This window comes from Arachis stenosperma, chromosome 4, assembly GCF_014773155.1.
Source record: "Arachis stenosperma cultivar V10309 chromosome 4, arast.V10309.gnm1.PFL2, whole genome shotgun sequence".
NCBI classification, from domain to species: domain Eukaryota; kingdom Viridiplantae; phylum Streptophyta; class Magnoliopsida; order Fabales; family Fabaceae; genus Arachis; species Arachis stenosperma.
In genome coordinates, this window is record NC_080380.1 from 39,655,062 (window position 1) to 39,682,426 (window position 27,365).

The following is a 27,365-nucleotide window of genomic DNA, read 5'->3' on the forward strand; positions in this document are numbered from 1 at the left end:
GCTAACCTTACACGTCCTGAAATTGCTTATTCAATGAATCGTGTATGTCAATTCATGCAATAGCCGCTACAGCAACATTGGACAACTATAAAGAGCAACTTGTGCTATTTATGTGGGCTGTTCATTTGTCTGATGGTTTACTTTTATCTTCTGTTATTGACTTTAGAATTCTTGCCTTTTCTGACATTGACTAAGCTAATTATTTAGATAATGGAAAATCTACTAGTGGCTTTTGTGTTTTTGTTGGCTCAAATTTGATTTCAGGGTCCAACAAGAAGCAGGATAAAGTAAGCAAATCCTCCATAGAAGCGAAATATGACTGCTTAGCAGATACCAATTCAGAAATCATGGGATCCCGAAGTTGTTTTGTGAATTGCACTTCACACCTTTGGTTGTCCCTATCAATTTTGTGATAATCCGAGTGTTGTCCTGCTGTCTAAAAATCTAGCACTTTATTGCATAGTAGATCCAAACACTTCGAAATTGACTTGACATCTTCTCAAATTGCATATGTGCTTACAAATCCTATTACACAAATACCTTTTGAACGTTTTCAAGAAAAGATTCAGTTAATGCAGTTATGTTAGTTATAGTAGTTACTTGAGTAGGAAAGTCTCCTCTCTATGAGCCCATATATATAAGCATGGTCTCTCTGTAAACAATACAATAATAATAAACTTTCCCTATTAATCATCAATTGGAAAACTCTCTTTCTCAGTTATGTTCACAGTTATAGCAACTTCAGGTTAGTTTCATATTCCATAGTATGAGAACATATGTAGAAGTAGAATAATTATATCTTATTTATATGAAAACATATATAATTACATAGAAACATAAAATCCCCTCAATAATTCATATTTACCAAACAATTCTATGCAATTTTCCTGGGTAAAAAGGAAGATAACTAAAGTAGTTATTATCAATTGCGACAATTTTATGCCATCACAACAGAGCATAAACCACTCTTTATATCAAATGTGTTTGGCATAGGGGGCTGAAATACAGTATAAAATTTAAAGGATCAACTCGGTGTCAGGCTAATGGAGATTGAACAAAAGAAAGGGCAATTAGAAGACAAGCTTAAAACCCAGGAGAAGTTATAAAGAACCGTGTTTCCCACACTCTTCAGCTCTAGTAACACCATCCATGAGAACATCAATTGTCCAATCCTTCAAGTCCTCCTGCACACACCATGTGAGAAAAAATCAGCCATAAACACCGCTGAACACAGAAATAAACAACCCAATGCAGAGTCATAACATTGAGTTAAAATTCAAAACAGTGACTAAATGCTCCCATGTAAACAGGCAAAATTCCTTTAACACATTATCTAAACCTAAGCTAGGGCAGTAAGTGTTAAATCCCAAATGGGCAGCCTTGCTTTATCATGGGAACTAATGACTAGCAATCTCTCATTGCACATACTTGTTCTTATAATAGGTTCCGTGTATCATTTGCAAGCATATACTTTACAGGTCAAATATATTGGATATAATGGATCTTGGCACACCGGTAAACATGCATATAACATGTTTGGAGATCCATTGGGAGGCTTAGAATTTATTTTGAGAAGTTTGCAAGTCTCAAAATCAATTCTTGCATGCACTGCCAATAGAATTAATTTGGGGAGAAGTGAGTTTTTTTTTTAACCTCAATCATTTTACATCGAAATCAATTCTAACTAAATCAATTCTACAAAAGCATACACTAGTTTCTCACAGCCACTACTTCAAAGAATATGATTGGCATACTTAGCAAAATGCATTATCCTTCCATCAAATTAAACTCATATGTACTTGTAAGATAGCAGAATCAGAAGTAAAAAGTTTATATAAAAATGTAAGTTGCATACAAGACACAAGGGTTCTCCAGTTCTGATTCTCGCATTAGGGCGGGCAAGCTTGGACTCAAACGGGGTCCTAGGCCGGAGTTCTCGAACCTTGTCCCACTCCTCGCGGCTCAGCATTCTCACACTTCCCTGACCAGCTGGAGCATGCTTGATCTTCCGCTCCAGCAACTCCTGAGCCCTTGATTCATCATACTACCAAGCAATAATTCACTCAGTAATTTTATCAAACAGGTAATGTGCAAAACCATCTTCAGGCATGATTAGTGCAACGGGGTCATATATATGGTTACCATCATGAGGAGCTTGGCAAAGACTACGATGCCAACGGCGGCGACAACCATGGGCATGGTGGCGGTGTCGAGGTACGACAAGTTTTCGGGAACTTGGACGATGAACTGTTCCTTGCTCTTGGGCTTCCTCGTCTTCCTCTTCTTCTCCAATTCCAATGCCTTCTTCTTCAGTGTTTCTGTTGGGCCATCGTGCCGAAGCGTGTGCATCAATCTCTGCCTAATTATGTTCATTCTTCATCTACTCAATCACAACCACGTACAGCCAATTTTGTGTTTTTGGATGACCAACGACAAAGTCTGACCGAAAGGCAGAGGCTGCAGTGACGATGTGACTGTTGTGATCAAGGTTCTGAAAACCAGACCGGTCATCAAACTGTTTTAGTCACTGGTTCATTGTTTTATTAGTCTAACCGGTCTAACCGTGATTCAACCTTCCATAATAAAATAATAAATAAATTATAAACAAACATCCTAAATATCTTTTAAATTTAAAACCCTACGTAAAATATCACCAACTAAATGTAATTAATCATCAAAATATGCAATAACTTGCAGCAAATTTGTTGACAATTAACATAATTATACTTCCATTTAAAAATAGCTGGATTGAATTACAATGCACAAGTTAAAGATAGAGAATATTGTCTTAATGTAGCTAAGTCAAAAAGTGAAACAAAAAATGATAGTGTTGCACAATAAACACACAACAGAGCCCGAAACAAACACACAACACAACAGAGGCTGAAACAAAAACACAACAAAGCCTGACACAAAAAGAATCCAACACGGAGGAGGGGTAGCAAGTCGGCGGAGATCAAGAACAGAGACAGTGCAACCAAACAATGAAAACAGACTGGGCATCAATTTAAAAATACATTCAGTGAGCAAAACCAATCAACCAAGTACTGACTGGGCATTCGGAAAAAAAAAAGAATCAAAAGAACATTTAAATCACAGCAAAAACACCAACAACAACAGGAACATTTAAAACAAAGCAACCCAAAAAAAATCTAAAAATCACCATTGCTGAAAACAATGATTTGATCCGTGTATGCTCAAAGAATTAAAAGCTAAGCTTACAGGAAAGTGAAGAATACCAAAACCAAAGAACCTTCAATCACAGCTTAAATCAAGAACAGAAAATCACAACAAAAACAAAAAAATTAAGAGTAACAGAAGAACAACAGAACAACAACACAAGAACAATTAGCAAATTAACAAATTCACAATAACGGTTAAAATTTAACAGAAGAACACTAATGCAAGTGGAATCATCATGCTAATATGTTTTCTGCAAAGATGCTATTTGTGCAGCTAAAATTTCCTAATTACTAAGATCCAATTATTCTAATTTCACATGCAATCAACTTACTAAGTTTCTAAAAGTTAGAAATTATAAAACCAACCAGTAACATGGTTAAAGCATTTCATCAAACATGTTGAGTGCGGTGAAATTAAAACAAAATAAGAGGATTCAAAGCTTAATATCAATGTGATAGAGAAGAGAACATAACTACTGTAACTTTAATTCAGTCTATGAAATAATCCAAACCACTGCCAAATCAAATAGTTACTTATTGTAATAGAAATCAGAAGTTGCAGAGTTTGAAGCAGAGTATTGGTGTTGTGTGAGTGTATTGTCTGGTGGCGGGTTTAGGGAACTCACGGCGGCGACAAAAGATAGCAGTTCTACGGCTAGGTGGAGCGCGCGGGTTGGTCGCAGTGTTTGAAGCAGAGCAACGTGGCTTCCAGACGAACACGAATGCGAACTCGAACGGTGAACGGCGAGCGAACGCGAACAGTGAAAGCCGAGCGAACGTGAACGGCCAAGAACGCGAACGAAGACGACAGCTGAACGAAAACGCGAACGTGAACGGCAAACAAACGGCGACGGAAGCGCGGCTGAGCAGACAAAGACGACGGACGCCGAGCTCGAGGAAGCAGCCGCGATTGGTGACAGCGAACAGGGGTTGAAGACTTGGATCACGAGGGAAGCTAGATAGACGGACGGATGGCGAACTTTAACTTTGAGTGCGACGGACGCGGCAGTATGCCACTCCTTGCGGCGGTGGTGTAGGCTTACAGTGCTAGCGATTTTCGGCTGAGGTTGTGATTTTATTTCTTTCTGAATGAAAGAAAGAAAGGGGGAAAGGGAGAAAGAAACGAAGGAGCTTCCATTTTTGTGTAAACCGAGCGGGTTCCGGTTCGGTCCAACCGGTGTCCAATTCAACGGTTTTTCACAGGTTTTCTAAACGACGGTTTTACGTATCTGACCCAATCGCTAATTGAATCGGTCCGGTCGACCGGTTCGATCTGATTTTTAGAACATTAGTTGTGATTAGCAGAACTTATGTTAATGATGATATTTTTCTAGCCTTTTTAATTTGAAAAAATTTCACTTTTCTCTTCTAAAAGATATTAAAATGACATTTTCTTTTTTTCTTTAAAAAATATACCTTCCTATTACTTATGATTTTTTTAAAAAAATAATCTATTTTAACTAACACTAATTTTATCCATTTTTAAAGAAAAAATAAATTATTTTTTATAAAAATACCTTTTAACAAAAATTTTATTTATCAAAATATCCTTTAATAAATTATTTGTTACCGATTAAGTTGTATTTTTATTAAAATATTATTTTAAAAACTTTTTTAATGATTAAATTATTTCTTTTCTAAGATATCATTCAATAATTTTTTAATTATTAAATTATAATTTTGGCAAAATTTTTGTTAACAATTATTTCTGTATTTTACTATTAATTTTTTATTTCAATGTTATTATTTTAACGTTAAATAAAAAAATCTTAACACTGTTAATATGTATAACAATTAATATTAATAAATAATTTGTTTTTATAGAACTATTGAAAATTATTAACAACTTTATCAAAACTTAAAAATAAGTCAAGATAGATAAATCTAAAATTTAAAAAATTAATATTTCATTTTTTTACATCTTTACAAAGCAAGTTCTTCAATAATTAAAAAAAAATTACTGAAGGGTATCTTAGAAAAAAATAATTTAATCATTAAAAAAAATTTTAAAAAATATTTTGAAAAAAAATGCAATTTAATCAATAGAAAGATAATTTGTTAAAGCACATTTTCGTAAACAAAATTTTATCACAAAAAAAATCAAATTTTCGTTAAAAGATATTTTTGTAAAAATAATTTAATTTTTTTTGAAAAATGGGTAAAGTTAATGATAGTTAACACAAAAAAAATTAAATGAATTAAAGAGGGAGTTTTTAAAAATTATAAGGGAGGAGAGTTTTACTTTTACAAATAGAGAGGAGGAGAGTGTTATTTTAGCATCTCGATAGTAAAATTTTCTCTTTTAATTTTAATATTGGGATAGGAGTTGTGTATAGTGTGTTTCTTGGAGTGCAGAGTGAACGACGAGGGTGTGATGGCTGCATGGAACAAATTGGACAATCCGATTGCACAAATAGGAGGTACACAAATTGAACCATTCTATTTGCGTATTGCAAGCCACCCATTATCCATGCAGCTCCCCAGCCCCTGCTTGTATCTCCGTGAACAACCCCAACCATCCCTTTTTACTCAACATTCTTCTCCCTCCCCCAACTCCACCTTCTTTTCTCTTCTCTAATTGTTGCGGTAGAAATCCGTATATGAGGAAAAAATTGCCACCATTAAAAACTGTCCTTCAACAATGCTAAGGAGACGAAAAATAAAAGACGTTAATCGTCCAGAGCTTTACATTGTTAATTATCTTGATCATCTTAATTATGTAAATTTTTATTATCAAATATTTTGATTTAATAAAAATAATAATAATAATGTTAGGGATTAATATAAATATTATAGTAATAATTATTAAGATTATAAGTATGATAAAATAATTATTATTAATGATTAAAAATAGTCAGTAAAATAAAATAAATTTAGAAGATATTTGAAAAATTATTGAATTAATTATTATTATTATTATGAGTATATTATTTATATATTTAATTAAGAATTAATGACTTGTTATTGTGTGTTGTTAGTTAAATAGTTATTTGATATGTTTGTTTAATTTATTGTGTAGTACTAGAAGTGAAAATTTTAAAATTGTTTAAATATAATAATTAATCATTTTTTATTTTTAGTTAGTGAATTAATTAAGATATATTATTATTATTGTTATAGTATCATGAAAAATAAAAACCGAATAAATTTAGTGTAAATTTAGGTAATAAACTATGTTAGTAATACTAAATTTTAAATATGAACTTAATAAATTATTTATGATTATTGATAAATTTGGTGATATATATATATATATATATATATATATATATATATATATAATTTAATTGAGGTGTTTAATACTTTTTAAAATTATTCTGGTTATATAAATAGATAATAAAAAATAAGAATTATTATTACAAAATAAATAGATTTTTGACATTAAAAAATATAGTTTTAATGTATCTAATAATAATTAGATTTATATTTTAGTTTCATTTAAGGTTTATTGATTATTATTAGAAGCTAATAAATATAAATGTGATTTTTTTGTAAAATAGATTTAGTATATTTTGAGTAGTTAATAATATAGTTGTTAATATGATTATGTTTTATTGGTTAGTGATAATAAAAATTTGATTTTGTTAAACTTAATTTGTTAATTGAATATGGTTATCTATGTTTAATGTGATATATGGCTACGTTTTATAGGGTTTACAGATGTTGCAATGTAACTACTTAAAATTGTTGAATCTGTACAATCAAATCGTAGAGGGGCATTTACGAGAGACTGGTTTTTATCAGGTTTTCCAGATTGGCATAATTCAATGTCAATCGGCATTGGTTAATGCTCTAATTGAGAGATGGTGTCCTGAGACTCACATATTCTATTTTTTGGTTGGTGAGTATGCTGTGACGTTGGAGGACGTGGCGATAATTCTTGATCTTTCAATGAATGGTCTGCTAACCTTCAGTAGTTATGAGGCCTTAGAAGCCGAATGCTTGCACCAGTTTGGTGTTGCACCTAGGAAGACAGACTGTAGAGAAAGCTTTATAAAGTTGACGTAGTTTCAATGACTGAAAGATTATTTAGTGTTGGTTGATGATATTCACATTCAGAGGTACGTCTAGTGCCACATAATGTTATTATTTAGGACCATTATCTTTGGAGACAAGTCTGGGGCAGCGGTGCACTAGAAGTTTTTGCCGTTGCTTCGTAATTTCGCTGAAATCATACAATTTAGTTGGGGATTGGTATGTCTGGCACACCTGTATAGAGCATCATATAGGGCATCTCGTATCGACTGTAAGGAGATTGATGGTCTATTGACACTTTTTCTTACCTAGACTTGGATCCGTCTACCATTTCTTGCGTTGATTCTTGGCAATTCTCGACTCTTTCTGATTGTAAACAGGTAAAGTTAATTACTATCTGCTTTGAGAAAGTGTAACACGTTGTATTTTAAATTTGATCAATAAAAGTTAATTAATGGATTGTCTAATGTCAGGTGGCGTAACTGGGAGCGTGCTGATCAACCTTACAAATTTTATTCTCTTGCTCACTTTAGAAGGTCGTTGGATGATCTGCAAGAAGGACAGGTATGTTGTAAAAAATAAATATCTGTTTTTGTTTAGCCGTATTATTATTTGGTGTGTAATTCTCTTTTATTTTCAACGTGTACAGTTTGTTTGGGAGGCTTATGCAATTGGTCGCATTGAGACAGACGTAATTCCTATTGACATCCGTCAACGTTCGGTTATATGGAGTGCCACGGTGCCTCTGATATCTTTTGAATGCAATGAGTGGCATGCATCCGATAGATTAAGGAGATAATTTGGTTTGACCCAGGGCATTCCTCATCAAGAGTGGGATCTATGTGAAGCACACGACGAAGTACTGACAGGACCCAAGAATCAAGATTGGTCTGGAACCCACTCTTTTTGGATGATGCATTGGACGAATCGGTATAGTCATGTTCTGTCTGAGCCCCTGGTGTCTTCACAGCATCCTTTGAAAATTTAGATGCATTGGTATCGAGGTACATATGATGTCCACTTGCATTAATCAGACCTCGTATTGCAAGAGAATCATTAAGCCTGTAAAATGTTGTGTTAACAAGTGCAGTGACTGGGAGATTGTGCGTGTAACACCCCACCACACAGAGCTTTACGCTTAAGTCATAAAATAGAAGTGGTGTGGTATTACAACCTCTAAAATAAATAAATATATATATATATATATATATATATATATATATATATATATATACGTAAAATAATTGAAAGAAAGTGATATACAAGGAGCCTTGAAGGATAAGTAAAGCAAAATCGCAAAATTAAAAATGCAACGCTCAGGAATAAAGTTACTTGTGTACGAAGAAACATACATACACACACACACACACACACACACACACACACATATATATATATATATATATAGAAAGTGAGAATAAAAGGTCAAGGGTACAAAATAAACAAGCTCATAACTCAGCCTGCGAAGCTAAGGTTGGCCAGAGGGTATTTACGTACATACATATAATCTCAAATCTAAAGTTGTCAAAATAAACCCTAGTTCTCCAACCAAAATCCTCTATGAGACACCAAAGTAGAATACATAAAAGAAGAAATTTAAGCATATATATATATATAACAAAACATAATAGCCCAAACTCCTATCTTCGCTGCAATAGAACTTTAGACGCCTAGCGAGGTGTATCTCGACCTGCATCTGAAAAATAACATTATTGTATGAGATGAGAACTGGGGGTTCTAGCATGGTAAAGGTTCTGCATACATAAGATATAAGGTTCTGAAAAAGCCAGAGGCAATCCTAGAACTCTAACACTCAAATTATAAAACTTAAAGACTTAAAACGGAAACCATAAATAGGGATAGTTCTCTAAGGTTCTTAAACTTAACCAAATTCTAACTAAAACTCTCAATACTCCCCTTCCTCCACAATCCTCCAAAACACCATAGTTAGACATGAAGTATTTATCTATTGAAGATTCACATATTTTTCAGTGCCTGCTGTATTTTTATCTGCTTTAGTAGTACAATATATTATATATCTGCCTTATTGTTTGCGATAATTTTATAAAGTTTGATGTGATTTTGGGAAGCGAGAAAATCAAGGCAATTGCATTTTAATCTTAAATGTTAGCTCCATTATGCAAACATTGTTCAAGGCATTAACAATTTAACATATTGTTGTATGTTGTTAATTTCTGATCTTTTTGTTCCATGCAATAGGCTCCACCTGTAAGGCCCAAGACTTTTGAAAAGTCCTATTTTAAACTAATCTCAAATTATATATTTATTTATAGTTTTAATTTTAAAAATTATTTTTAGTAAAAATAATAAAAGACAATTAATTAGATTTGAAATAAATTGAGGTTTTTATCCAAACTTCATATTTATGGATTATTTTCCTATTCATGATTAAAGTTCTAGAAATTCGAGAAAATAACGAAGTTTGGCTATTTAAATTAGAATTTTATCTAATCTCTTTATCTCCAAGTCAAGAAAACTCACTTTTCATAATAACCAAGTAAATAACTTTTCAAACTCATTTCTTATCAACAACCATACACCACTCACGCAATCAAGCACCCCATATTCCAAACCAACAAACCATCATATCCACAAGACAAATATAATCACAGAAGTATATCTTTTTGCGTCAATATCTATTTATCACAACTCTATAATGTAAAATAGATTTTAAGAAAAAATCTACCTAAATAAGTCAAAACTATAGACCAAACACATCACCGGAACTCTTTTCCTCTCGACCCGACATTGGTAACAGCCGTAATCACAGCTCCACGGTGTCCGCATCCACAGCAGTAACTTAAATTCGCCAATGTGCAGCAACTGGATCTCGATCCTAAAGCATTAATATCACTGAGTCTTAACAACATATAATAGAACAGCGACTGACAGAGTTCGAAATTGAAATAAGGAATAGCTTATCGTACTAAAGAGGAGCGACTAAACCAAGCAGCCGCAATGACAACAATACTCGCTATAATCAACGGCTTAAAGCAAAAGTGGTAGTAGTGTAATGGTAGCTCCGATAGCGGCGTACGACAGAGCAACTCGCGATAAACAATCCCTGGCACAAACAACCTCAGCAACAACTCTTATAGTAACCAGGATTTTAACCGATAATAAGAGAAAACCAGAACAGGGCTAGGGTTTACCAAGAAGGTGGTGGCTCCAGCGGCGATTTCCGGCGACCAAAGGTACGGCGGTTGAAGCTTCATCGACGGTGACTTGGTAGTGGCTTGAACGACTTCTCCTCTATGCGCGCTCTGCTTAACGGAGACGGACTCAGAGGCGGCGACGACGTCACACGCAGCAGCAGTTCGTGATGACAACGATGGCAGCGCTGGCTTCATGGCGAGGAGAACAGTGGCGACAGGGACCCGCGGAGACAACGACGACGCGAGGGCAGGGATTTTCCTTCCTCGTGCTCATTCTCTGCTCTCAGACGACAGCACGGCGACCGAACAACGGCGGTGCTACAGTGGCGCGACGACTCCTCTCCCTGCACCGGCGATGATGGCGATTCGGGATGAGGGCGACGACGGCGGCGATAGCAAGACACGAGGCAGTTTTTCTCTCCTTCCACTCGCGGCTCTCTCTCTCTCTCTCTCTCTCTCTCTCTCTCTCTCTCTCTCTCTCTTTCTCAATGACTCGACGTTGACGGCGACGGCGGCTCCCAGCCCCACCGGCGCCGTCCCCTTCCTTTCCCCCTCATCCTCTCAGCTCTTCCTTCCTCCCGTGCCCCCTTCTTTCTTTCCCTTTCTTTTGTTTCTTCCTTCTGCAGGTTAGATTAGGAAAATTAAAATGAATGTGGCGGCTATGGTTAGTTTAGGGGGAAGTAGGGTTAATTTGGTTAAAATTAAGGTTTCATTTGAAAATTAGGGTTTTGTGATAAAATTTGGGGATTTTGGATTAATCTGAAATCTAATTAAATCTCTAAAATTATTCTAAAATATTATTTATTGTATCAAAATACCAAGTGATTTGAAATCAAATACTCTAATTGAGATTATAAGGTAATATAATTAATTTTCTTTATTTATAAAAATATTATTATTAAATGATATAAATTAAATTATCTAAAATCAAATCATATAAAATTTTTATTATTTCATAACTACCAATTTTATAATTTAAATATAAAAAATAATTCAATAATTATAAAATTAGACAAAATTCTAATTTAAATAGCCAAACCTCGTTATTTTTTCGAATTTTTAGAACTTTAATCATGAATAGGAAAATAATCCATAAATATAAAGTTTGGATAAAAACCTTAATTTATTTCAAATCCAATTAATTGTCTTTAATTATTTTTACTAAAAATAATTTTTAAAATTAAAACTATAAATAAATATATAATTTGAGATTAGTTTAAAATAGGACTTTTTAAAAGTCTTGGACCTTACATCCTACCCACCTTATAAAAATTTTTGTCCTCGAAAATTGATACAAATAAAAGAGATTTCATATTACTTCACTCTTGAACTTATTTAAAGAAAAGGTAAAAGGTTCTCAGTAAGTATATATATATATATATATATATATATATATATATATACATATATATATATATATATATATATATATATATAATTTCAAATACCAGAATTTTCATATGGCATAAAGGTATAAAGGGTATAAGTGTTATGCGAAACAGAAGTTACAAGATAGGCTTGATGTACAAGGCGATATGTTTCAAGCATGTGATGGTAAAGCAAGGCGACAAAAGGTTATAAAACAAGACGGAGATAAAACGATGTGCTTAACATCCATATACTAATCTCATACCAACTTCAAAGACTCAACTATTCAAACTTCAACGTAACTTATCTCCACCATTCTTAACCGTACTTCATTGAGCAACTTATCTAAAGGTTTTCAACCTCATCAACACTTCGTAAATCTTAATGGTCACAAACCCAACATCAACAAAATTCTTTCACATGAAATAAGGTTCCACAACTTCCTGCAACATCGTATATTTACAAATTTTCACATTTTGTATTCACCAAATGTGTCCTAAAGAGCTAATGTGTCGTTTACTCAATCCAATAGGCACACAAGATACCAAAACTAATCTCGAGTATACTCAGAAGGATAACAGACCTTAGAGAAGAAAAACGGCAAAGACCATATTTGCGAGAATTTGAAAGAATTGTTAAAATCACAAGTAGACAAGGATAAACAAGTAATGAAGAATGTTGGAAAGAGGATCAACTGATAACTCTAAGGGTAACTCTTGAGTCGAAGAGATTTGATAGGATCAATAAGATGAAAAACAACACATTATTTTGAAACAAATTTAAGCTGAATTAAGGAATATGAGGTTTACAGAAGAGGAATATCCAAACCAAAGACAAAGTTTATAGAACTCAAGAGTATGGTTTAAAAATATTTTCGAATGCATTATTCGTAAAGAATGGAAAACTTAAGGGGAAATCATTTCATGTTCTGAAAGAGAAAATGGGTAACAAACATCCTTCAAAATATTAATAAAAGCATAGATGTGGCATTATTTCAATATAAATTCAAGTGGAAATAGATTACACAAACTTTGTAAATGGAAAGATTAATTTGGCTAAGATCTAAATTGTATTTTCTCTTCTTTTTTAAGCATGTATAAAAACTACAATCTTGTTGGAAGAAAACCTGACATAAAGTTTTACTCATAAAAGAAAAGATGATGCATTACAATTGAACATGTTTAAATCACATACAGAAATTTTCAGAGTATAAGGTAAAGGAGTGTAGGCTGAATTGAAAGCGATTTTATTAAAACTTTAATAGACAGTTATATCACCCCGGAACGAGTTCAAATCACATCAAAGAGAGGCACTGCTCAAGTAAAGCAATTCAAAATCAGGGACAACTTTGCATAAGAAGAAATCAAAACTTGTTTAAAAAAGGTTTAAAACAAAACTCCAATAATATACTTGAAGTCACAATTTTATAAGGATGTTCAATAATATTAAGACGCGCTAAAAAGGAAACTAATTCATTTTAAGAAGGGAACTTAAATCAAAGGATTTCGATTAGGATTCATAGAGCATGTCACTCATAGAAACAAAAAGCTTAAAAAAAACATCAGCAACTTATAAGAAATTGATTCAAAACTTAAATTTCTGCAAAAGAACTCAAAACTTCATCGAAATGGTTTTAAAAAAATTTGAAAGTATACTTGGAGTAATCACCTTGCAAAAATCATTTAAGAAAATTGCGATGCGCTTAAAAAGAAATCAGCCCATGGAAGAAAGAATCTTTAAATCAAGGGAATTCGAACAAGAACTCACTAGGCATGGATTATCAAATGAGTTTTCAATTTTGTCGGGTTGGCTGGATAACCGACAGATGAGCCTCATCAGCCAGAGGACAGGCATGCATCATATGCATATGTATGCTTTGCTTGGGTTTGAACTTGTTTTGGTTTGCCTAATTGCTAAATTGTTCTTAACTGCTACTTGAACTATTTGCTATAACTGCTACCTACTTGTACTTTTCTTGTCTGTCTTGCATGTGTTTGTCCTGGAGTGCTACATTTGAGAATGAACTTTGGTGCTGAATTAATGATTATGTTGTTTGATTGCGTGGTTGGATTTCTGAAAGATTAAATATTGTTTCTTTGAAAATGTTTGAACGATTTCTTATTGGTTTTTTTAAAAAGATTCATAAGGCAATGATAATCACTGAGCTTGAAAATAGTTTGCTTATTCAATATCTTTTTATGACAACTTTGAAACTCCGTGGTGAGACCGCGTGGTTAGGCTCTCACCCCCCTACAGATTTACCTTTTCAGGAACCGGATGAAGAAGCATTAAGAAGAATTATACTGCGTTTGGTTTATATGTTGTTGTATTAATTAGTTTATTTTCTTTCCTCGTCTTTGTTATTACAAAATTGTAAGAGGGATAGGAATTGTATGTTTTATATGTATATATTATTATGAATTAGTATGTAAAGAGTCTTGTATATGTATCTATGCCTGCTTATATTTTTCTTAAGATAAGGTATTAATTTCCGGTTTTCAAAGAAATCAGCGATACAGTGTCGAGTCACATGCTCCTATTTTAGTATTTAGTATGTAAAGTAGTCGTAATACTTCTTGCTATCAGAGTAGCGCAGCCGGAAGCGTGACTTTTGATAGTGAAGGTGTTACACCACTGCTCTAGTACTTTTCCAGGAGATTGGCCATTCATTAAACCCTTCTAATGGCTTGGTATTTTCTTTTCTTTTCCCCTTATAATCTTTTAGTGTGATTGTTTTCATTAGTCTTGAACTAGGTATAATATGAAGTTGATTCCTTCATGAAAATGTGTTTAGTTCTCTTTTTGTCTCTTTTAAATATGTCTTTAATTTCAGGTGTTGAAAGTTCTCTCGGCATTAGCTTATTCTGCCAACTCAAATTCAAAGTTAGCTACTCCTCCATCACTTATTGGAACTTCAATGTCATTAGTTTTGGTTATTCAGCTATCCTAACACTTCTTCCTCATTTTTCCCTCATGTTATTGCATATATGCATGTGTTTTGTATTGTTTACTGTCCCCATTTTGTATTATTTAAAAATATTTTTTTGGTGGCTAATATATATATATACCCTTACTATTTTTTGGTTTTTCTTGGTATTTCTTCCTATTGTTTTTTACTTCTTGATTTGTTCTATTCTTGCATTTTTGTGTTCTTGCTATGGTTTGTTCTTCACTGCTATTTATTTTTTGTTCGTGGCTTTTTGCTATTATTTGTTGTTCTTGATTTTCTATTCTTAATTTGTTATTCTTCACACTATTGCTAATTTTTTGTTGTTGATTTTTAATTTGTTGTTCTTCACTATTGGTTGCTGCTATTATTATTTTATTTTATATTTGTTAATTGTTATTGATTTTAATTTAATTGTTCTATTATTTTTGTTCTTGATTTTAATTTTTTTTATTTTCACTGCTGTTCTGATGGCTGTTTTTTTTTCACGTTTGATTTGTTGTTAATTAAGTAATATATTGATGTTCTATTTTTTGGTTTTTAATCACAGTATAAGTGACAACATTGGTAAAACTGAAGGTGAAACTGGTGGACATGTTCTTTGTATAATTGATATGCCAAGTCTTAGGTGTTGTTTGTAACAGGGTCTTTTTTTTGTTAGCTAGTTTACTAATTTAGACATGTTTTTTAGAGCTATTGAATAGATACAATAACATTTGATCAAACCTAAAGACTTAGTTATTATTAGGTAAAGCTTCAATAGCTAATATCTTTAAATATGGTTTGAACTTTTTAAACGTATAATTTTGATAAAATAATTTTATTTGTATGCATTATAATCTTTTAGTTCAATTTCTAAAATAAAAAAATATACTATTTATTTTAGTATAGCGACATACTTGTTGTTGATGATGGTGATAAATTAAAGATTCTATTGCGACTGAAATATTTATGAGATACCTATTGATTTGTTACTAGCTTAAAAGAAATTTGCGATGATATTTGCGATAGTATTGCAACTAATTGACTACATATTATTTTTTAGCAAATTAGCGATTACTTCATAACTCTACTTATCATTTAGAATAGCTTTGGTTTTTAGCGACAAAATTTTTACAAATTCGATTAAGGATTTTCAAAGATTAGCTATAGATTTGCTACAAAATGTGACAGATTTGCGATCATATTAGCGGACAACTTGCAACGAATTAGGTTCGGAAAAATTCCTTGCTAATTAGCGTCAACTAAGCATTCTATTTTGTCTATGAAGTTAGCTTGGATTTAGCGATGATTCTGCTATAGTAGAGTTTGTCGCTAATTAGCGACTTACTTTTTACTCTATTTCTTCTATGGAATTAGCTTTTACTGTAGTGATTGCTTTGCAACTATTTATTCGGTAGCTAAAATTTTTTTCGATGAATTAGCAACTATTGTGTTTGCCTCACTGATCTGCGACTTGTAATTAGCGAGGAAAGAATTAGTTGCTAGGTGGTAGCTAATTCGTCACAAATTATATTTTGTGTCAGATTAGTGATGATTTTATGACTATTTTTGTGTAGCTAATCGGTCATATTCTTGTAGTGATATGGGTTGGATTTATTGTGTTTTAGAATTTTGAAGGTATTCTTTGATTGTATTCTTATACTTGCCCTTAAAATATTAAATGCTTTAGAACATCAGTTGATTTATTCAAAAAAGTTGTAGAGACGGATTTATTCTTCATGTATTTTGTTTTAGTTCAAGATTGAATTTCTAATCTAAATATATAGAGCATCATATCACATTTTTTGTGATAATGTAATGCTATTGGTATTTTAATTTTCTTCGTCCTATATTAACAAAATAAAAAATTATCTTCTAAGATATCGTTATGGAGGCAATACATTCACATTTCATGTTTGTTTTATGTTTGCTTGATTATTCCATTTCAATTTACGCCAAACTAATGATGATAAAGCTGTAAAATCAGTTATTGATCACGACTATATTTTTCACTTTTGACGTTTGTTTAAGATTTTGTAGTTTTTTAAATTGAAGTAATTAATTTTTGAAACACATGATTAGGTATATATATGAAATATTAGGTTGGCATAATTATACAAATAGAAAAAGATAATTCAAATTTTGAATTGGTATGGCTATAAAGAGAAATAATCTTAATAGTTAATTAGTAAAAAAATTTCAATAGTTAATTTTATTTTTATATTACAATAAATTTATCTATTTTTTAGTTAAAATTTGCCCTAAAAGTAGTCAACTGAAAAAGATAGTAAAAAGAAACAAATTAATGTTAATTAAAATATTATAGTTTTATTACTTAAAGACATAGGCATTTTTTTTTATTACAATCTTACAGGAGAACATATGACATATGAAAATAATCTAAATGCATAATTAATATTTTAGTTTCTTTCTACAACAAAAGTATGCTTCAAGCTAACCATACCTTCGACTTCAAACCATGCTTCTTTTTAGGAAAATTATTCAAACTATGATATTTTATAAGTGTCAAATTTTACCGTGTTTTTAGTTGAAAATGATATAATTGAGATATTTTTTTGAGTTAATATGTATTATACGTATTTTTTAATAAAATAATAATAAAATTTTTTTATGAGTTGAATCAAATAAAGGAATATAACAAACAGAAATCTTCTACCCATGTATGGTATGGATCTTCTACTAGTACATTCTAAAGGATATTGTATCAAAATTTCAATATCCGATAATTTTAACTCTATAATGCTTTGTTGAATAAATTTAAAGGTACTAAAATCTTAAAATATATTGTTGTATATTTATTTTTATGTAATATACTTATTAACTTATATATATATATATATATATATATATATATATATATATATATATATATTATAAATTTTTTTGTTAATTTTTATTATATTACTTATTTGTATCTAATTTAACTCCATTTTATAAAATTTTTGGTTTCGTCATTGATCCAATTCCCGCAATCCACACAACAAAGACGACTCTAATGCAAGATAATATATGTATTTTAGGGTTAATTTATGTCATGCAATATGTAAAATTCGAAAGATTAGTAAATAATTAACAAATGAATTAGTTTTTGTTTTAACAAATTAAAAAATAAAATTTTATAGTTTAATGTGAAAGAGCTAATTAAAACAAAAATTTTATCACTAATTTTAAATAAATTGATCCAAAATTGGGTCGAACGGACTAAAGCGGACGAACTGGGTCGTATTGGGCCCAAGACCCAAATATAAAAGTAATGAAACTCAACTCTTCCCATTAAAAACACAAAACACACACCAGTAGGGAAGGGGAGCTCATCAAACCCTTTTCCCAATTTGATAAAAGTTTCATTTGATCATAACTTCAAATTTTGAGCTCCGATTGTTGCACTATTTGCGGCCATGTAACCGCAGCGTTGAGCTCTATAAAGTCCAGTACTTAATTAGGTAAAAAGTCATTTTTCAGTTTCGATTTCTTTCTTCCCTAATTTCAAAAATCCTATGATTTGGGGTGTTGAGATTTTGTTGATTTTGATATTTAGGATCAAGTTAACTTAGTGGATGTGCTGTGTTTTGGCTCAATTCTTCCGTTGGCAAGGTGAGGAATATTTAATCCTTGTCAAGTTATCTAATTAGTGAACCCTATGTTGATTTTAGTGTTATTTTGTGAAATTAGTTTGGATTGTGTATTTTGGAAACAAATTGGCGGTGTTGGAGACTTGGTATTGGACTCTGGGGAGCCGGAGATCCGTTTGGTTAGACTTTGGAAACTTGGGTATCATGGAACGGTGACAAATTGTGATGTTCTAGGTTTTACGAGGAATCAGCCAAAGTATGATTTTGATTTCTCATATATAATATGTAATGTCTTGTGAAAACTTAGGCTAGACGACCTAGGATAAGTTGGATTGAGAATGTTGATTTTGATTGGTAGTTTAGTTGACAATGTATGTTTGATTTGTTGAGGCATGATAAATTCATTGATTTTGTGACATGAACATAGTTGATGTGGTAAGGAGGTTGTTAAATGATGACTTTGATGGTAGTAAGTGTAAATGTTAATTATGTATTCTTGGGGTTAAAATTCATGAATTGTGTATTGACGGATCATGAAGTAAATGAGAATTCTTTAGGTATGAGCATGAATAGGTTGGATGAGTATGAGTTAGTATATGTAGATATATTGTTGTATAATTATTGATGAGTATTGACCTGAAGTATATTAAATTGAGAATCTTAAATGAGTTGATGAATTGAGAATTGAATAGTTTAAATGGTTGAATGATTGATTAAAGGTTGATAAGCATTTGGCATTGATTATGAGTGTTTTGTAAGAGTTTTGGTTGATAGTGGTTTGGTATGAAAATGAAAATTTGGTAAAAATAAAGGTTGTGTTTTGAGGAAAAATTTGGTTTTTAGCCAAACTTCAGCGGGCCATAACTTGGCTTCTGGATTTTCAAATTATTTTAAACTTATTTTATATGAAAAATGGGTCTGTGAAATTTACGCCGTTCGAAGAACGGATGAAAAATATTTTAAAACGAGAAAGTTATGCGCATCGAAAATTCGGTATGTGAGGCTGAAATTCTGCAGACTTAGTCATTTTTTACTGTTCTGCACTGTATGCGTACGCGAACCTCTCCATACGCGAAGGGTCGCCTCGATCTGGCATGTATGCGTACGCGGGCATGTGTATGCGTACGCATGATGGGCCAAACGCACTCCCACGCGTATGTGTGGCCCTTATTTCAGCAAACATGAATTTTGTGATTTAAAGCTTAATTTCGAACTTCTAAACCTCTATTTTTACTCCCTAATATCCTAAACTTAAATTTAGTTATAGAAAGGGAGTTGAACATTGAGAGGATAATAACTTGTAAGTGAAGAAAGATTGTAAAGGAGTAATGTAAGTTGAACAGTTTAACGGGGATGTTATTTTGTAAATAAATGTGGTTGTGGCCCCGGGTAGTAGGCAGTGGCAATGTCCACTTGCTCCGGATATGAGATAGGGAAGAAAGGTATGAAGAAATGAATTTAATTATGGAGTAATAAATGAATGTATGTTTGTGATACGTGGGTAATAGCAAGGATGGTGGTTCGTCCCTCTTGCTCCAGGTTAATGTTTGAGATTTGATAACAATGATGCTTGATTTTAAACTGAATGAATGTATGTTTGAGACCATGGGCAATAGCAAGGATGGTGGTTCGTCCCGCTTACTCCAGGTCAGTGATTGTGACGCTTGGGTAGTAGCAGCAGTTGTGGTTATTCCACTTGCTCCAGGTTGAGCTTTTAAATACTCGCCTGGGTAGTAGCCGCAGTAGTGGTTATTCCATTGGCTCTGGGTTAAACGGATAGTAGTAAGGGGGTTGTAGCTCAGACCCACTTGCTCTGCAATGGGTGTTTCGGTCCATGGTTAGCTACTAGGACGTATCGGGTTGGCTATATAATCGACAGATGATATCATCAGCCGTAGGACAGGCATGCATCATGTGCACATGTTTGATTTACTTATTTGTACATTAGTTGGGAGTGCCTATGTAAATTAGTATGCCTACTTATGATACTTGCTACTTGCATTATTTGTACTCTAATTGTGTTTACCTTTGTTTGTATTGTTTGTCTATGCACTGGTGAATTTGGAGGAGTGGAGGAGGTAGAAGGTGAATTGTAGAGTTAGAGTTTGATGAGACAGCAAGTAGATTGTGTAAATTGAGGGATTAAGTTAGGATTGAGTTAGAACCTTAAAAATCTTAGATATCTACCCTTACTTATGGTTTCTGTTTTAGTTCCTTAAGTATTATAATCTAAGTGTCAGCATTCTAGGATTGCCTCTAGCTTTCTCGAGACCTTATTTATTATATATGTGGGCACCGTAACCATACTGAGAAGCTCCGGTTCTCATCCCATACGATAGTGTTGTTTTTCAAATGCAGGTCGAGATGCACCTCGATGAGCGTCTGGAGTTCCCTCTGCAAGCGAAGTCGGCTATCTTGGAATTACTGTATTTAGTTTTATGCTTCGTATATATATGTATATAGATTCTCCACCCTTGTATTTTGTATTTTATCCCTCCTAAAGATTGACTTGGAGAAACAGGTGTTTTGTCGTATATTTGGGGTTACTCTTTTGGGTTATATATATGTATATGTATATATTTGTTTTGGCCCGTTCTAGCTTTGTGAGTCGAGTCAGAAGCCTTGCTATATGTATCTTTAGAATTCTTCTCTCATAGTTATCACTTACGCGAGTGATGCGATTTTCTGTTTAACGCTTTGCTTAACTCTTCTTCACAGGCTTCTAATTAAAATTCCTTTAAACTATTATTATATATATATTTTTACTTTTAGAGGTTGTAATATCTTGTCACTTTAATTTTATGACTTAAGTATAAGACTCTGTGTGGTAAAATATTACACAATATATGACTATAATAATTATATAAGTGTTGTTAAAATTAAAGTTATATTTTTTTATATTTTAATATATTTTTTTAAATTAAGAAACGTGTTAAATAATAAAAAAAATATTGTTCTAATTTTAACAATACTTTTTAATACATGGTAGCCATCATAACATAGGTTTCTTAGCTTATATTATAATTTCAACCATATTAGGTATACACTAAAATGAGCTATTATAATTAGTCATAAATATAAAATATATATAAAAATATAAAAAATACACATTAAGAATGAATTAAATTACACATATATTTATATATAAATATATAATTATTAATTTTAATAATTTATTTTAATGTATAAATAATAGTTTTGCTACCATATATATGAATAAATAAATATCTATATAATTAAAAAGGGAAGTGGACGAATATAAAGATTGTATACTTGAATTTTCAGATTATTAGTTTAGGGGTGGATTAGAAGAATCCACATAATTTTTTCTTTATTTTTGAATATGACAACAAGAAAAAAAAATTCTTTTGGAACTAATTACTAATTGTTTCAGTCAATTAAAATGCGCATATGGAGGAATTTTTAATGTTTAAAATTAATTATATCAGTTAAAATCAATTTTTTTATTAAAAATAGAGAGATTTGAATTTGTAACTTTTTAGATGAGAGTATAGAAATATTATGTTATTTGAGTTATAATTCATTAGTAGTTAAAACCAAAATTTATACTTTAGTTAATTAAAATTATTATAAAATTTTATACTATAGACATATTTTAAGAACATGTTGTTTTTATTTTATTTTATTTTATTTTATTTTGTCAAAATTATACTTTTTTATTCTCTAAAAAAAAGGTTACACGTGGAACACATTACATAAAAAGAAAGGAAAATTTTCAAATAAGATGTTAAAAAAAGAAAATATTATCTGATGGATAAAAAAAAAAGAAAAAGACATCTAAAAAGAGAAGTTTGCATAAGGCTAGTTGCTGCTGTTTATCAAAGAATAATAATACACATCTAAATTTTTTTGTTAATAAAAAATAATTAAATTAGTCTAACATAATAAAAATTAATTATAATTATTATTATTTTAAATTTTATTATTTAATTTGATTAAATTTAATTCATAACGAAATTTAGATATGTAACTCAAAAAGGAAGACTAAAAAGATGGTGTTGCCGTACTCCCCCACTTGCATAGCCCGGAACAGAATTTTCCCAGCTTCCCGCGTTGAAGAACATGATGTTTAGGTAATAAAGAGAAGAAATTTAGTATATAAGCAAAAAACCATAAGAGAAACATGTTAATTACGTTTTTGGCAATTAAAATTAATTTTAAAAGCGGTATTATTTTGTTTTTATTATAGGTAAATTGAAAAACGAGCTATACTTTTTCGGATCACATAATCTTTGGATTTTTTTATAAATAAATATTTTAAATATTTTATTTATTGATATATAAGTAATTTAAACACAATTTACATATTTATTCTATTATTTATTTCGTTTACAATAAATATATAAATTGTGTTCAAATTACCTGTATTAATAAATAAAATATTTAAATATTTATTTCAAAAAATTTCATAATCTTTACGTAGTAAGTAGGGGTATTCAAAACTAATCTGGATCGATCTAAATCGATCGACCAAATAAAAAAACTGAAAATTAAACAAATCGAAAATAAAAAAATATTTTATTATTTTTATTGCGATTCGATTTGATTCGATTTTTAGTTCTAACAATAAAAACTCCAACTGAACTGAACCGGTATATTAAAAAATCCTAAAAACCAACCCCTCACGTCCCACCCCACCCCCACCACCTTGTAGCGTCGTGGAAGCCTTCTTCCCAGCCAGCACCACCCTCGCAGAGTCGTGGTCATTGACGCACACAGGCGCCACCCCAGCACCGTTTCTGGCCACCCACAGTACCAAACAATCCAGCACAGCATCACCTACACTCAGCAGCATTTCTGGCCACCCACAACATAGCACAGCACAACATCGGCCACCGAGCCACCAATTTAAGTCAGACATGAAATCCGAACTTCCGAGTCAAGTATGTAATTAAGTAATTTGACTAATTTCTGTTCAATAATCACTGATTTATTGTTGCTTGTTGTTGTTAACTTGTTATTGTTTTATTTGTTTTTCATTGTTTAGAGAAATTTATTGTTTTATTTGTTTTATTGTTTTACTTGTTATGGATTTATTGATTTCATTATTGCTAGTTGTTGTTTTATTACTAGTTTAGTGTTCATTGTTTTATTTGTTGTTCATTCTTTAAGAAAATTGCTTCTGAGTGCTGGTTCACTGATCATTGTTTAATTTATTTGTTGTTGTATTTCTACTTTTAATTTTCTAAATTATTTGTAAATTTATTTTGTTGTTCAATGTATTTTTCTTCTTTTATTTTATGATACTTTGTTCTCTTTCAATAAAATATCTTTTGTCTACATATTTGTTTATAGTTGTGTTTTTTTTCTTGCCATGACAAATAACAAAGGAATGAGACTATTCTAAAATTTTTCTTGTGCTGAAATGAAAGAATTTTTCCCAGTAATTAATATAAAATATATAATCAAGCTTTTCCCATGAAAGCTAAGCACCAAGCTTTTATGCTGTAGTGATTTCTTTGAGCTCCTCCTTGAATGAATTGTTACATCATTACACTCAAATGATCATTCTAGTGAGCTTTAATGTTGATGTGCGGGATTTATTTTCCCCTTGAAAAAGTTATTAACACAAAATGTGTCTTTAAATTTGTTATTGCACTTAGTTAAAGTGTTAACTATACTAAGTCATTATTTCTATAGATAAAGTATGTCTGCTATTTTGAGGATGGTTAACTTGTGCTCAACCTAGAGAACATAACCTACATTTGTTTGAAAAAATCGAACAAATCAAATAAATGGTTTCGATAAAAAAAAAAACCAAATCAAATACAACCGTAATTTAATACTCATTTTATTTTTATTACTTATTTTGTTTACCGTAAATACATAAATTGTGTCCAAATTATTTATATCAATAAATAAAATACTTAAATATTTATTTTAAAAAAATCTATAATCTTTACATAGCAAGATTAAAGACTAGAATATTAAATTATTTATTTTAAAAAAAATATAGCAAACCAAAGGAGGAGGATGTATTGCTGGGGTTTTTTTTTAAAATAAATAATTTAATTATTTTAATTACCAAAACAAATAATTTGCAGCGTATTTACCAATTTACAATATATTTATCTCGTTTACCGTGTAAATGAGATATATATATATTCTTTTAATTTTCATATTCTTTTAAATATGCTACAAATTATTTATTTTAATAATTAAAATAATTAAATTATTTATTTTAAAAAATCCTATTGGTGGGTGGCATGTACAATGAAATGGGTCAAACTAATGTATACACAAAAACAAGGCCCCTGTACCTCTCTCCTGCAAAGAAGGCAAAACTTGTCAAACTCTCTCTCTACTCATCCAACAATATCGGTGTAGAAGCTCTCCCCCCTTCTAAACCAAAGAACTCACCTTGTTTATAATGATGAATTATTGGGTGTAATTCATCTCGTTTGATTGACAAAACATGATTACTTTTTCTTCGGGATCGTGTTCTAGATATAGACTTTTTTAAGTAACGCAACAATGGAGGATTAGTTCGAAGTTCGAACCATGCAGCTGCTTGACCAGTCATTTACGAACGAATTAAATACAAAACCACAATAAATGGTATAACTCACCCTACTACGATCCAGGGGTATTATCAGGGTATTCGCGGCGCAGTTTGATTCAATTTTAAGGAAAAAAATCATCTGTCCGAACGTTTAATTTATGTGCGGTGCAGTTTGAATTGAACAAAATTCTTTTGAAAATCCGATCCAATTACAAACGGTTTGAATCAGTTTGAATTTGTGGTTTTTTAAATAAAAAAAATTAAATACTTATATCAAGTCTCAACATCAAATTCTAAATAATCAACAATAATATAACAAGTCTTAATAATATTTTAAAAAACCAACGATAACATAACAATAAAAATAAAATTATAAATTAGTTAAATAAATAAATAAATAACATTTTGAACATAAAATATTTATTAAATAATAATAATACATGAATAATAGAAAAATATATAACAAATTGAATATATTATAAGTATAATTGTAACTATAATAATAAAATAATATTATAGCATATTGTACGAATTGGATTGATTATGAAAAGTAGATAAATAGAATCCAATCAAATCCGAATTAGTGCAATTTCGGTTTGGATCGGACTGGATTTAAATACCCTACTACGATCCCAGTCTTAAAGTTTCCGGCAAAACATCACAAAGAATAACGCTCTCTCGGTTTGAACAAAATTATACTTTGAAGAAAACACCTTTAAGAAATCAACATCATTCAATTAAAAGTTTCAAGCATAACACACCCCACATTCCCCTTTCACCAATTTCATAGTTTCAAGGTAATAATCAAGAGTTCAACTAAACTCGTAGAGCTTACACAAATTTAGGTAATTCTCAAGAGTTTAGTTGCAAAATCTAATCGTACATATTTCAGTTTCTTCACCAATTCATCAACATATATGGCCTCTAATTATAAGTTCATAACAAATCTTAATTAAAACCAAGGCGCACAAGTTTATCCTCAAAAACCTAATTAGGCAGAGATTCATCGCCACGCGTAAATATATTCGGCCTCTCGAATCAAAGACCACATAACAAAATCATAATAATCCAATATAAAAATAAATCGCAGAATTTAACTAACAAGTCACCAGAGTATCAATTTCAAAAGACAATAATTAGAAACAAGAAAAACAAAACTGTTCAAGCAAAACATAATCCTTTTTCCCCCAAATTAAAAACCCTAATATCGATAACAAGATTCCAACACATTGAAAATTTCTTTTTCTCAGTACCTCCTCTGAGCACCGCCGAATCCAGCGCCAGGGCGGCCAAACGGGATCTGCTGAACAGGAACAGGATCGACCTGAGTGATTCCAGGGACGTCAGACATACCTAGAGACTGAAGCATGTCGATTGTCTCCTTATCGACCTCGATGTGTTGAATGTCAATGGCGGACACATCAGGAACGAAGTCCATGCGACGCTCCCTCTCCTCTTCTTGAAGCTTGAGGGAGATGCCTCTGACCGGTCCCTTCTGAATCCGCTTCATGAGGTGAGTGGAGAAGCCTGCGATCTTGTTGCGGAGCCTCTTGGAAGGAATGAGTGCGACTTCTTCTAGAACCTTCTTGTTGGTGTGGAAGTCAAGGGTCATGCGAGAGTAGTACCTCTCGATAACCTGGCGAGAAGATTTTTTCACCGTCTTGGTTCTCACGCGCCCCATTCTTTCTCTGTTTTTTCTTTCTTCTTCGGAGAGGTAGACTCTGAGAACAACACGAGAGGGAAGAGTGGGGGTGGCAGGGTATACATGAGCTATTAGGGTTTTGTGCTCTGTGATGCTGGGCCGGGTTTGCTTTCTTTTTTGACACGGCCCTAATGGAAAACAGGATCGACCAATAGAAATAAATTTCATGACAAAGAAATGATGTCATATTAAATGAATACATATTATAAAATATTAATTATCAAAATTAAAAACATAAATTATAAAATGTGAAAACAAATAATTAACTAAAATTTTAATATAAAAAATAAACATGATGTAATATGTAATAAGAATGAGGAAACTGGAAAAAAAATTATGGAAAAACTAGAAATGTTAGCAATAATATACAAGCAAATTGTAATTAGTATGTAGTTAGAAAATTAGTTACAATAAGAACTTTCTAGAAGACTCTAGAAATAGTTAGTTAGCTTTCAGTTAATTAAATCGGTTACATTATCAACTATATATACAGTTGTAGCACCTGTAAAATCAATTGAGGCAAATTCATTTTCTCATACAATTCAAATCCGATTCTTCTTTTCTCTGTATTTCTTTACTCTTCACTTCTAGCTTGATACCTCATATGGTATCAGAGCTCCAGATCCATGGAGCACACACCTCAGTTCACCACCAGTACGCCTGTGAGTGCACCGAATCAAAATGTGTTCGCTGCCTTAGTTGTAATCAAACTCAGCAAAAACAACTACAAGGCGTGAAAAAAGCAAGCTCTTGCGTGCATCAAGATCAACAAACTGTAAATCATCTCAATTTTCAAAGATTCCAACAAGACTCAGCTCAGAATCAGATCGAGAAACCGAAACTGAAAGTCATGAATATGAAGAATGGGAAGTTCAAGATCAATGGCTAGTAGCTTGGCTAATTGCATCCATGGAACC

General features: G+C 31.7%; 2 protein-coding genes across 4 annotated transcripts; both read right to left on the reverse strand.

Annotated features, from left to right (window-relative positions):
- Positions 1 to 779: 779 nt before the first annotated feature.
- On the reverse strand, positions 780 to 4,282 carry LOC130973379 (uncharacterized). 3 transcript variants are annotated; one of them, XM_057897864.1, is made up of 4 exons: positions 3,809 to 4,282; positions 2,143 to 2,491; positions 1,856 to 2,044; positions 780 to 1,184 (listed from the first exon to the last, which is right to left on the reverse strand). In XM_057897864.1, exons 2-4 carry the CDS (start codon positions 2,371 to 2,373, stop codon positions 1,101 to 1,103), a joined length of 504 nt encoding a protein of 167 aa, XP_057753847.1. In that variant the 5' UTR covers positions 2,374 to 2,491; positions 3,809 to 4,282; the 3' UTR covers positions 780 to 1,100. The 3 variants fall into 3 exon arrangements, with proteins under 3 accessions (XP_057753847.1, XP_057753849.1, XP_057753848.1); XM_057897866.1 differs by having other exon boundaries at positions 2,143 to 2,527; XM_057897865.1 differs by having other exon boundaries at positions 2,143 to 2,573.
- A 21,514-nt stretch (positions 4,283 to 25,796) lies between these two features.
- Positions 25,797 to 26,516, reverse strand: LOC130973183 (40S ribosomal protein S17-4-like). Its single transcript, XM_057897622.1, has one exon. The coding sequence runs from the start codon at positions 26,425 to 26,427 to the stop codon at positions 25,993 to 25,995; it is 435 nt and encodes a 144-aa protein (XP_057753605.1). The 5' UTR covers positions 26,428 to 26,516; the 3' UTR covers positions 25,797 to 25,992.
- Between the last annotated feature and the right edge of the window lie 849 nt (positions 26,517 to 27,365).

Coding starts and splice junctions, on each gene's coding strand:
- LOC130973183 (XM_057897622.1), bottom strand. CDS start 26,427: ATGGGGCGCGTGAGAACCAAGACGGTGAAAAAATCTTCTCGCCAGGTT.
- LOC130973379 (XM_057897864.1), bottom strand. CDS start 2,373: ATGAACATAATTAGGCAGAGATTGATGCACACGCTTCGGCACGATGGC. Junction 2,045..2,142: donor TTGCCAAGCTCCTCATGATG/GTAACCATATAT, acceptor ATTGCTTGGTAG/TATGATGAATCAAGGGCTCA. Junction 1,185..1,855: donor CTGGAGAACCCTTGTGTCTT/GTATGCAACTTA, acceptor TGGTGTGTGCAG/GAGGACTTGAAGGATTGGAC.